Source organism: Amblyraja radiata, chromosome 16 (genome assembly GCF_010909765.2).
Source record: "Amblyraja radiata isolate CabotCenter1 chromosome 16, sAmbRad1.1.pri, whole genome shotgun sequence".
Lineage (NCBI taxonomy): Eukaryota > Metazoa > Chordata > Chondrichthyes > Rajiformes > Rajidae > Amblyraja > Amblyraja radiata.
Window position 1 is genome coordinate 32,514,824 of NC_045971.1, and position 13,016 is coordinate 32,527,839.

General features: G+C 43.7%; 1 protein-coding gene across 1 annotated transcript in view; it reads right to left on the reverse strand.

Moving 5' to 3' along the window:
* Window positions 1–13,016, reverse strand: part of LOC116982098 (sodium channel protein type 4 subunit alpha-like) — a 247,527-nt gene that overhangs the window by 146,109 nt on the left and 88,402 nt on the right. Inside the window, exon 5 of the mRNA XM_033035415.1 lies at window positions 7,184–7,312. Within this exon, the coding sequence (XP_032891306.1) occupies window positions 7,184–7,312 (129 nt within the window). The remainder of the gene's footprint in view (window positions 1–7,183; window positions 7,313–13,016) is intronic.

Genomic DNA, 13,016 nt, shown 5'->3' on the forward strand with positions numbered 1-13,016 from the left:
ACCACGTTTCCCGAGTACCTGCCGTTAGCGTTACGAGCCGTTAAGAGACGCCCTGAGCTCCGACGTACCTGCTACGTACATTCTACGTGCTTTCACGAGTTTGATTTTTTTTTTTTAACTCGGGAGAGCTCTTGAATTAGCTCGTACAGTGGACAGGCCCATTACTTTCAGTGACTGATGTACAAGCACACCAAGGTCTTGTTGTACTTCCCCTTTTCCTGATCTGACACCATTCAGATAATAATCTGCCTTCCTGTTCTTGCCATCAAAGTAGATAACCTCACACTTATCCAGATTATTCTGCATCTGCCATGCATCAGCCCACTCACCCAACCTATCCAGGTCACGCTGCAGCCTCATAGAATCCTCATCGCAGCTTACACTGCCACCCAGCTTTGTGTCATCTGCAAACCTGGAGATGTCACATTTAATTCCCTCTTCTAAATCATGAATATATATTGTAAATAACGAAGGTCCCAGCACCAAGCCTTCCAGCACCCCACGTCACTGCCTGCCATTCTGAAAAGGACCCATTAATTCCTACTCTTTACTTCTTGTCTGCCAACCAGTTCCCTATCCATGTCAATACCCTACTCCCAATACCATTTGCTCTAACTTTGCACACTAATCTCTTGTGTGGGACCTTGTCAGTGGCTTTCTGAAAGACCAGATACACCACATCCATGGGCTCTCCCTGATCCATTCTACTTGTTACATCCTCAAAAAATTCCAGAAGATTAGTCAAGCATGATTTCCCCTTCATAAATCCACCCTGGCTTTGACCGATTCTGTCACTGCTTTCCAAATGCGCTGCTATAACTTCTTTAATAATCGACTCAAGCATCTTCCTCACTACTGATGTAAGGCTAACTGGTCTATAATTCCCCACTTTCTCTCTCCCTACTTTCTTAAAAAGTGGGGTTATATTGGCTACCCTCCAGTCCACAGGAACTGATCCAGCATCGAGAGAACATTAAAAAATGATCACCAATGCATCCATGATTTCTAGGGCCTCCTCCTTGTGTACTCTCGGATGCAGACCATCAGGCCCTGGGGGGTGGGGGGTGGGAGATTCTAACCTTCACGTGGTTCGCCCTGTTTCGACGAATGCAATCAACCTGGTGTGAACAAATAAGATCAAATAGAACAAGTTGTCCTACAACTTCAGGCTGTGCACGCAAGAAGAAGAAGAAGAAGGTCCTGGGGATTTATCTGCCTTCAGTCCCAACAGTTTACCTAGCAACATTTCCTGACTAATGTAGATTCCCTTCAGTTCCTCCCTTCAACTAGAATCTTGATCTTCAGTCCCCTAGAATATCTGGGAGATTGTATGTGTCTTCCTTAGAGAAGGCAGAAGACAGAACCAAAGTACTCGTTTAACTGTTCTGCCATTTATTTGCTTCCAAATATAAATTCACCTGAGCCTGATTGTAAGGGACGTGTCTTCACAATGCAATGTACAAAAGCATGGTCAAATTTAAATCTTTAAGTCATTGTTTAATCCAAGTCATTTTGAATCCTTTAATACCTATACATTTTCGATCTCTATTTTGAATGAACCGAATCATTCAGATTCTGGGGATCTCCAGGATAGAAAATTCCTGAGGTTTATCAACCTCACCATGTAGAAATGTCCCCTCCGTTCATCCCCAATGACCCTTCATTTTCATACCTGTACCACTGGTACTGGATTTCTCAGACAGGTGAAACAACTTCCCCACATCTAGCCTGTTGTGTCCTTCAAGAATGTTGAAAGTTTTGAAGAAATCTGTACGTTCTTCTAGACCCTATAGAGCAGAGTCCCACTCACCTTAACCTCTGCTTAAACAAGCTCATCAATACTGAAACCCAACTAGTGAATTTTCACGCTATGGCAGATACACCCGTTCTTGTGTAACAAAGCCAAAACTGTAGAAAATATTCCAGGTGAGGTCTCTTTTAGATCCTGTGCAAATTCAATAAGTCTTCTGTAATCAAACTCTCTCACAATAAAATCTGATGTACCAGTTTCCCTCTTCACTGCACATTGCTAACCTTCAGTAACTTGTGTACAAGCACCAAGATACTTTTGCTTTGAGTCTGCTTTCCCGCTGTGCACCATTTTCCCATATTGTATTCCAAGTTTTTGGCCACTCTTTGACATTGCCCAAACTCTCATGAAGTTTATTCGCACCCTCTGTACTCTTAATCCCACCTAATTTAATATTGCAAATTTTGAACTGACATTTTATTCTCTCAGCCTAATCGATCATATAAACTGTGAATAACTGGGGTCCAAAATCATACTTCCTCCACCACTCAAATCCAATAATGCGTTCTAGACTGAAGTAAAATTGTCAAGCAAGTCAAGCTGGAAACAAGAGGCGTTTGTGTAAAAGATTGTTTAGGTTGAAATAAGTGTCAAACTCAGAAAATTCCCAGCAAGATTCATTCAAGTATGAGGAATGTAAATATAATCTTTACCAGAGATTTTATCGTTTTGCATTCATTGTACAGATTGAAAAGCATAAACATTAACTTAACTTTCTAGTCCAGAAATAATGATTAATTTAACTGTAATCTAAGAGTATGTCTAGGAGGAAGTTGTAAAAATGTTGATAAGATCCCAAAAATCCTCTTTAGGAATAGAAATCCATTCTGTTAATGACATAGGTGGTAATGAATGTTAAGGAGAAACGTTATACTGTCAGGGAATGATATCTCTACTCATGCTCCTGTTAATCAATCATCCCTTAATTCTGTCTTTTGATTTTTTTTAACACTGCTGGTATGAAGCAGGAAGACTCAGCTCTGTCAAGGCACATATCATGTTTGGGAGTTATGGATGGTGAACCGGTTCAAGTGACACCACGCAAGCCCCATTTGGAAGATGCAGGAAGCCAGTACACCAGTTAGGCCACAGGCATGGGGCTGCCGGAAGTCCTCACAGTAAGCAAGTGTGACTTCAATCAATGCGCAATGCTGGCTGCATGCAACAGCTGTTAGATTGGAGCACATGACTCCAACTAACACCATCTCTTATCAAATGCGCCGTAGAAAGCATTTTATCGGGATTCATCACAGCACAGTTTGGGAACAGCTCCATCCAAGACCGCAAGAAATTACAGAAAATTGTGTGGTGCAGCCCAGACCATCACACAAACCAACCTCCCTTCCACTGACTCCATTTACACCTCATTCTGCCTCGGCAAGGCCACCAGCATAATCAAGGACGAGTCGCATCCTGGCCACACCCTCTTCTCCCCTCTCCCATGGGGCAAAATGTACACATCCAGATTCAGGGACAATTTCTTCCCAGTTGTTATCAGGCAACCAAACCATCCTACCAACAACTAGAGAGCAGTCCTGAACTACTATCTACCTCATTGGAGACAGACTATCTTTGATGAGACTTTATTGATTTATCTAGCATTAAACATTATTCATGTTATTCCCTTTATCATGTATCTGTACACTGTGGATGGCTCGTTTGTAATCATGTACTGTCTTTCTGCTGACTGGTTAGCACACAACTAAAGCTTTTCACTGTACCTTAATACACGTGACAATAAACTAAACACAAACTCAAACCGTACAGGATTGAACAAACATCCATTAGTAGGAGAGAACATGATTCAAAGCAAAATATTTGATCTCATTAAACTGGAATGAATAGAGAGAAGATTTACGAAAATGTTGCCAGGACTCGAGGGCCTGAGCTATAGAGAGTGGTTGAGCAAGCTAGGACTATTCCTTGGAGAATAAGAGTGATTTTACTGAGGTGGACAAAATTGGAATGGCGAATGCACATCCCGAGTAGGAATATCTCGGTTAGGGAATCATAAACCAGAGAATATAGCTTAAAGGTGAGAGTGGAAAGATTGAATAAGAAACTGAGGGGCAACTATTTCACACAGACATGGGAGGTTTGTGGAATGAGCTGCCAGTGGAAGAAGTTGAGGTAGATACTGCAAAAAACACTTAAAAGACACTTGACAGGTACATGGATTGGAAAGGGTTAGAGGGATATGGGTCAAATGCAGGAAAGCACGTCTAGCTTAGATGGGTCATCTTGTTTGGCATGGACAGGTCGAGCCAAAGGCTGTGTGATGCTGTGTGATTATGACTCCATGACTCACTGATGAATTATTGACTGATTACTTCCTAGCTGTGGCTGTGAGGTTTGGTTCCAGACGACTGTCGAAGAATGGACAGGGTTTCAGAGGTACTGTGATATGCCCATAATAATAGTCCCTGCTGAAGTCAAGCTCATGTTCCAAACATTCTACAACATGTGTGCTCAGTAGGGAATGACAGACAATTCCACTTCACTAACCACAGCCTTGATGACTGATACTAATTGCAGAACTCGCAACTTCTGTTAACTGGGAGAAACAAACTCTGTTCTTGTCGTGGTTGCGGTGGTCCATGCAATTCAACTATTCATGGGCATAAATTCGCAGAAGAATCCAAAATACTGTCTCGTTAGTGTGAAGATCTGTGAGATTTTGCAGTTTGGTTGGATATGAAATAAATGAACAGAGAATGGCCATATTGTAAACATAGGCTGATTCGTTAAGGTAATCTGTATAAACCTTCATCGGCAAAACTCAGGGTAAAGTTTTATGTTAAGCAACATACATGAAACGAAGACGGAATCTGTCTTTCTACAGATTATTTATTGAACTTTTTTTTCTCTTCCCCCGTTATGTCCCATGTTTACATATTCACATATTCTGTTGTGCTGTAGCAAGTAAGAATTTCATTGTCCCATCTGGGACATATGACAATAAAACACTCTTGACTCTTGACACTTGACCTTTCCTGAACTCAGACAATCCCGAAGTGTTTCACAACCATTGGGTATTATCGAATACAGTCACAATGGCAATGTGACGCAAAACACACACAGTTCTGGTCGCCCCAGTGCAGGAAGGATGTGGGGGCTTTGGAAAGAGTACAGAGGCTTGGAAAGGGTGCAGAGGAGGATTGCCAGAATGTCACCTGCTTCAGGGCATTTTAGTTATAATGAGAGGTTGGATAGACTTGGATTGTTTTCTCTGGAATGCCAGAGGTTGAAGGGAGACCTGTCAGAAGTATATAAAGTTAGAAGATGAAAAGAAAGTGTAGACAGTCAGAACCATTTTCTGAGGGTGGAAATGTCAAAGACGAGAGGGTATAGGTTTCAGGTGAGAGTGACAAAGTTTAAAGGAGATGTGCCAAGCTAGTTTTTATTCCAAATCGTGGCGAGTGCCTGGATCACACAGATAGAGGCTGATCTGGTTAAAAGACTTTTGTGTAGGCACATGGATATACAGGGAATGGAGGGATATGGATCATGTGCGGGCAGATAAGAGTTGGTCTTGGCATCATGTACAGCACAGACATTGTGGGATGAAGGGCCAGTTCCTATGCTGTACTGTTCTCTGTCCAAACCACTCCTATACACAATGATGAGGGACATCTGGACAGATACTAAACAGGAAAACATTGGGAGTCCAATGTTCATCGGAGAGGGAGGCCGGTCCACAAAAGATCCACAAAGAGAAAGAACCTTCCACGTTGCTGTATTACATTTATTTCCATATCCCTGTGTTATTCTGTTTATTTATATGAGCATTAATCTGTAGTGAATCCATCTAAATACGTGATCTATGCAGAACTGGATCAGGAGAGCAGAGGAGGGTTGATGGCCCCATTATACTTCATGCTCACTGAACCTTCCCTATTAAAATTTCTAAAGCAGAAATATAAAGTTAATCTAGTCCAAAATGTTGGAAGGTTTCCATTAGCTTAATTGTCAAAAACATTATTTGCTTGGCTCCAGGTTTTTGCGACATGATACTAACATTTTAAATAAACATTGCTGATCTAGATATTTTACTGGTTTCCATAAAACAGTGTTGCTCTATAAACTAGTCATGTACATGAATCACTATACTACTGCGCCACTGTGCCACAGCAGTAGAGTTGCTGCCTCACGGCGCCAGGGACCCGGGTTCGGTCCTGACTACAGGTGCTGTTTGTACGGAGTTAGTGTGTCCTCCCCTTTACCATGTGGGTTTTGTCTGGGTGCTCCGGTTTCCTCCCACACTCCCAAAACGTGTAGGTTAATTGGCTTTGGTAAAAATGCTAAAATTGTCCTTTGTGTGTAGGATAGTGTTAGTGTACTTGGTAATAGCTGGTCTGTGCAAACTCGGTGGGCCCACGCTGTATCTCTGGAGTCTAAGGTGAAGTCTAAACTGTTTTAATGTAGTGAGAAAGTATTCAGGAGTCTTGCCCTCTGGTAATGGACTGTGCACAGTACTCGCTGCACACTAGAGAGACACACACATCTGAGCTACTGCTGTTGATATAGAAGGGATATGTCCCATTGGGACACATGTCCAATGGGGAATTCCTTCCTCAAAGAGACGCACATGCTCATTGTGCTCGTATACATCGGGGACATGACATCATCGCTGCAGCAACCTGAGTAACCAGCCAGTCAGTTATGAAGCATATGGATGCAAGGTGTAGCAGCAATCCAGTCGTTCTACTGGGGCAGTAATATTGGATAGGTAAATGCTGAAAAAACTGTGATATCCTCAGTCTCCTGATCCCTATATCCTTTCCTCTGGCTTCACGTTTCACATCCCTTTTCCCCTTCTCTCTCAGCCTTTGTCTTTTTTTCATCTTTGGCCTTTGTCCACTCATCTGCAAATCACCCCCCCACTCACCTGTATCCACCTATCACTTGCCAGGCTTTGTCCTGCCCCCAACTCTCTTCCACCATTCTCCCTGCTACTGAAATCAGGATGAAATATGGTCCCAATCCAAAACGTTGTCTGTCCATGTTTTCAAGAAATGTTGCCAGACCTGCTGAGGGATCAGTACTTGATGTTTCTTTAGGTATATCTGGGTATATTTTCTGGGGATATATCCATATCTACCTTACCCCATAAACATTTTGGCAGAAGAATGGAAGAAAACAATTGTAGGATGGAATCATCTGTTTCACATCGGTATCCATTGCAATAGATACATTTACAAGGTTCCACTGGCATGAAGGGGAACGCCAGCAATGGCCACCACCTGCGCAGCTTGGTTGATAATTCAGAATTGGTGCACAAAATATTTTGTTTAACATGGCTCGCGCTGGCCACACATCACTGGAACTTCCACCTGAAGGAATTTAATGATAATGGAGATAATTCCTACTCACGCCATTGTGATGACACTGAAATCCAGCCAGTTCCAAGGGTCTCGGAGGAAGGTGAAGGAATCAATTACAAATCCTCGGGCAAAGATCTTTATCATTGATTCAAAGGTGTAGATCCCAGTGAAGGCGTACCTGCCAATGTACAATCGAAATAATTAAGTAGAAACATCTATCAGGCTACTTAATGTCAAACATAGAGCAACATAAGCAGAGCTTTTAAAACACCACACTGATGTAGGGAGGTTAACAGGTTAACATCAGAGCTACAGAACCAACCACTGCAAGACATTTAGCAAAATCAGTCACGCAACAAGGAAACAGGCCCTTTGGCCCATCAAATTCACGCACATCATAAAGGACCCGTTTATGCTAGCCCCACACGAATGTCACTTTATTCTCTACAGATGGCTAATAACACCTTTGGTTTGGTTTAGATTTAGAATGTAGTGAAGAGCAGAAGGATCTAGGAGTACAGTACACTGTTCCCTGAAAGTGGCGTCACAGGTAGACAGAGTGGTAAGAAAGGCTTTTGTTCAGGCAGCTACTATAACAGCATTTAAAACACACTTGATTAGATACATGGCTATTTGGAGGGATATGGCCCAAACATGGTGAAATGGGACTATCCTACCAAGGGCACCTTGGTTGGCATGGATGAGTTGGGCAGAAGGGCCAATGTGTGTGTGTGGCATGACTATGTGTTGCTAAGTGACAAGTAATATTCACTCGATAAAACTGTCAGGCAATAAAGATCGCCAACAAAAGTCTAATCATATATCCTGACAGTTTACCATTACTCCATCCACCATCACTATTATCCTGGCAGTCACTGGAGACTATGGAAACAGGCCCTTTGGCAAAACGTGCCCACACCCACCAACATATCCCATCTACACTAGTCCCACCTGCCGGCATTTTGCCCATATCCCTCCAAATCTCTAATCCACGTACCTGTCTTATTGTTTCTTAAATGTTGCAATAGTCCCTGCCTCAACTGCCTCCTCTGGTAGCTCGTTCCATACAGCCACCACCCTTTGTGTGAAAAATTTACTCAGATTCCTAATAAATCATTCCCCATGCACCTTAAACCTATGTCCTTTGGTTCTCGATTCCACCACCCTGGGCAAGAGACTCTGTACATCTACCCAATCTATTCTACCCTCATCCTCCTGCACTGCAAGGAATGGAGTCCCAACCTGCTCAACCTCTCCCTAAAGCTCAGACCCTCGAGTCTGCCAATATCCTTGTACCCTTTCCAACTTGACAACATCTTTCCTGTAACATGGTGCCCAGAACTGAACACAATATTCTAAATGTGGCCTCACATGTGGCCTCACCAATGTCTTATATAACTGCAACATGACCTCCTAACATCTATAATAAATACTCTGACTGATGAAAGCCAATGTGCCAAAAGTCTTTTTGACAACCCTATATACCAGTGATAGCACCTTCATTCCTGCAACGGCATTAACTACCCAACATCATTACATGAACACCTTTACCAGAAAAACGGTGGCAAATGAGACATAGTGTGTCAATGAGTGAAACATTCAATGGTGCAGAGTATCTTTCTTCCTGAAATAATCAGTGCATTTTTAGATCTAGCAACTCTGGCTTTTCATGAACTTTAATATGGAGACCAAATCATAGCTGAGATTGCAGGAAAACTTCACAACTTTTATCACAGGCATGTAACACATTAGCTACTTGCTTTGAATGGCCTTTAATAATGTATGAATGTATGTGCGGCACTGTGGCGCAGCGGTAGAGTTGCTGCCTTACAGCACCAGAGAACCGGGGCGAATCCTGACTACAGGTGCTTATCTGTACGGAATTTGTACGTTCTCCCTGTGACCTGCGTGGATTTTCACCGGAATCTCCAGTTTCCTCACACACACCAAAGACGTCTAGGTTTGTAGGTATTTGGCCTGGTATATATGGAAATTGTCCCTAGTGTATGTAGGATACTGCGGATTCGGTGGTCGAAGGTTCTGTTTCTCTAAACTAAACTAAACCATGAAGTGAAGCCTGAGAGCGGAACAGGAATGTAACGATCACATGTTGGCAAAGATACACATGAGCTTATTCTCAGTAATGTTCCAGACATCAGTGTGTTTACTATTTATGTAACAGAGATGATGAGTAAAGAAAAAATATTGAGATATTTGTTTTCGTCGAGTTTAAAGGCCTGTCTGGATTAGATTTAGTGAACGTCTGCAGAATGACATACATTATAAAGTTGTAAAATCAATAAAATCAATAAATCTCTGTACTCTGACGTAGAAGTTTGAAATAAGTTGGAGATCAGATGCTGGCAAACCTGACCTCTGCCCCAGTTTGCTCTGTATGCCTCTGAGTCTGGGGACAGTTCCAGATTGTCCTGAACTGTGGACTGAAAGCTGCCATAGTCAGCATTCAAGATACAATCCCACTCATTTGAATGGAATGACGGATCTTCATTTATAAAGCAAGTTCAGGTTTAAGTTCTTGGTTATTTTTCTTTCTTTCATTTCATATTTATGGTTTTAATTACTTTACAGTAGAATCAGAATTTTGGCTAAATTGACACTAACTTTTTAAGAATTTATTTACAATTGATTGATCTATTTTTAAATAGGAAGCTCATTTAAAAACGACAGATCTGCTTTTTCCAGCCCCATATTTTCGAAAGCTTTGGAGGGTGCAGATGAGGTTTACCGGAATGATGCCTGGATTAGAGGGTTTTAGCTACTGGGAGAGAAGGTTGACAGACTTGAATTGTTTTGTCTGGAACGCTGGAGTCCTGATAGCAGTATACAACATTTAGTTTAGCTTATTGTCACAGGGACAGTGAAAAGCTTTTTTATGAGATTTATGAGATGCATAGATAGGCAGTCAACACCTTTTCCCCCATGAAGGAAATGTCAAATACTAGACAACGTAGTTTTAAGGTGAGAGGTGCAAGGTTTAAAGGAGAAGACTTTTTACACAGAGGTGGTGGGTTTCTGGAATGTGCTGCAAGGGGTGGTGCTGGAGGCAGATACGATTGTGGTATTTAAGAGACTTTTGGATAGGCACATGGACATGCAGGGAATGGAGGGATATGCATTATGTGCAGGCAGATAAGAGTTGGTCTTAACATCATATTCGGCACACACATTGTGGGCCAAGGAGCCTGTTCCTGTGCTGTACTCTTCTAGGTTCTATGATGGATTCGCTGCCAGTGTACTTCTAACTGTATCATCATCAGTTCTCCCATAGCCTATCTCACCGCTGAGGTCGATTTAGGGCTCCATATGGTTATAGATGGGCTTGAATATCTAGCTGCAGGAATTTCAAGTTGAACCTTTAATCAACGTTAAACTAGCTGAAGCTTCACCATCTGCATTCTTTCCTGACCTAAATCCAGGTTGAGTGTTCTCACTGGATTTGATTGCTTCCTCGAGCCAATCCTTTCAATCCTTCAATACTCATTTATACCTTTCTCCATCAATAGCTGCACTCGAACCACGCATTACAAATGGTGACTTCCTCTCTTCTGACTCCAGCTAACTTTCCCCAAACAATGGGAAGATCTCTGATAAAGAATTACTGTTGACCTGAAATGATAACTCTGCTTCTTTCTCCACAGATGCTGCCAGACTTGAGATTTTCCAGCTTTTCTTGCTTCGTTTCTTGCAAAGAGTCATCGAGTCATACAGCACAAAAACCTCCGCCCAACTTGCCCATGACCATGTCGACCAAGATGCCACACCTAAGCTAGTCCCTCTTGCCCGTGTTTGGTCCATATCCCACTAAACCTTTCCTATCCATGTACCTGTCCGAGTATCTCTTAAATGCTGTTAGATTATCTGCCTCAACCGCCTCCTCTGGCAGTTCATTCCATATACCCACCACACTCTGAGCAAAAAAATCACCTCTCAGGTTTGTATTAAATCTTGCCCCTCTCACCTTAAACATATATCCTCTTGTTTTTGATTCTCCTACCCTGGGTGAAAGAGTCTGTGCATTCACACTACCTATTCCCCTCATTCAATTCAATTCAATTCAATTCAACTTTAATGTCATTGCACAAATACTGAGTATGGGTACAACGAAATGCAGTTTTGCGTCAGTCCGTAGTAGTAGTGCAATATAGAAATTTTAAAAAAAAGAGGATACAGAATAATAAAAAATACAGAATAATTAAACAATGGGGACGGAGGGACCGGAGGAATCTATCGGCGGGACTCCGAGTTCAGCAATGCGACGGTATGATTGTAGAAGCTGTTCCTCATCCTACTGGTACGAGACCTGAGGCTCCTGTACCGCCTCCCTGATGGGAGGACGGCAAACAGTCCATGGTTGGGGTGGGAGGGGTCTTTAATGATCTTCCCAGCCCGTTTCAGACACCGTTTTCGGTGGAGGGCATCCATGGCAGGGAGCGGGGCACCGATGATGTGCTGAGCGGTTTTCACCACCCGTTGTAGTGCCTTCCTGTCCGCAACAGTGCAGCTGCTGTACCATACCGTGAAGCAGGCGGTCAGGATGCTCTCGATGGTACAGCGGTAGAAGTTGGTCAGGATCTGGGGGGACAGGTGGACTTTCTTGAGCCTCCTCAGGAAGTAAAGGCGCTGCTGTGCCTTTTTGATCAGCTTGGAGGTGTTGAGGGACCAGGACAAATCCTCCGAGATGTGTACCCCGAGGAATTTGTAGCTGGAGACGCGCTCCACATCAGTCCCGTTTATATGGATGGGGGTATGTCTGCCCCCTCTGACCTTCCTGAAGTCGACAATAAGTTCCTTCGTCTTCTTGGAGTTGAGGACGAGGCTATTATTGGCACACCAGGTTGTCAGGTGCTGGGCCTCCTCTCTGTAGGCCGACTCATCGTTGTCACTGATCAGTCCTACCACCGTGGTGTCGTCAGCAAACTTAATGATGGCGTTGGATCCGTACTTAGGGATGCAGTCATGGGTGAAGAGGGAGTAGAGGAGAGGGCTGAGCACACAGCCCTGTGGCACGCCGGTGTTCAGTGTTATAGTGGTGGAGGTGAGGTTGTTGACCCTAACAGACTGTGGTCTGTTGGTGAGGAAATCCAGTGTCCAGTTGCAGAGGGAGGTGGAGATGCCAAGCCCGCTGAGTTTGGTGATCAAGCTGGCGGGGATGACAGTGTTAAAAGCGGAGCTGAAATCAATGAACAGCAACCTGATGTAGGAGTTGTTGTTGTCCAGGTGGGTCAGGGCAGAGTGTAGGGCCGCCGATATGGCATCCTCTGTAGACCTGTTGGCCCGGTAGGCAAACTGATGGGGGTCCAGTGTGGGGGGGAGGCTGGCTTTGAGGTGAGCCAATGATCAGCCGCTCAAAGCACTTAGCAATGACAGGGGTGAGTGCCACTGGGCGGAAATCGTTGAGGCTCCCTGTGGCTGACTGTTTGGGCACTGGCACGATGGTTGATGTCTTGAGGCAAGTGGGGACAACACCCTGGGCCAGTGAGAGATTGAAAATGTCGGTAAAGACTGGGGATAGTTTTCCAGCACATGCCCTAAGCACCCGGCCAGGGATGCCATCGGGGCCGGCAGCTTTGCGCTCATTCACCTTGCTCAGTGCATCTTGTACAGCAGAGGTGGAGAGACTGAGGGGTTGTTCATTTGGGAGTGGAGCAACTTTGATGGCTGGGGTTTTGTTATCTCGGTCAAAGCGAGCATAGAAATGGTTTAGCTCGTCAGGAAGGGTGGCGTTGTCTGGGGGAGGGGTGTTAACTTTCTGGTAATCGGCAAGGGATTTGATTCCTTGCCACATGCGCCTGGGGTCAGAGTTGTTTTGGAAGTGCTCCTCAATCCGCCGTTTGTGATTGAGTTTGGTATTCCTAATTCCC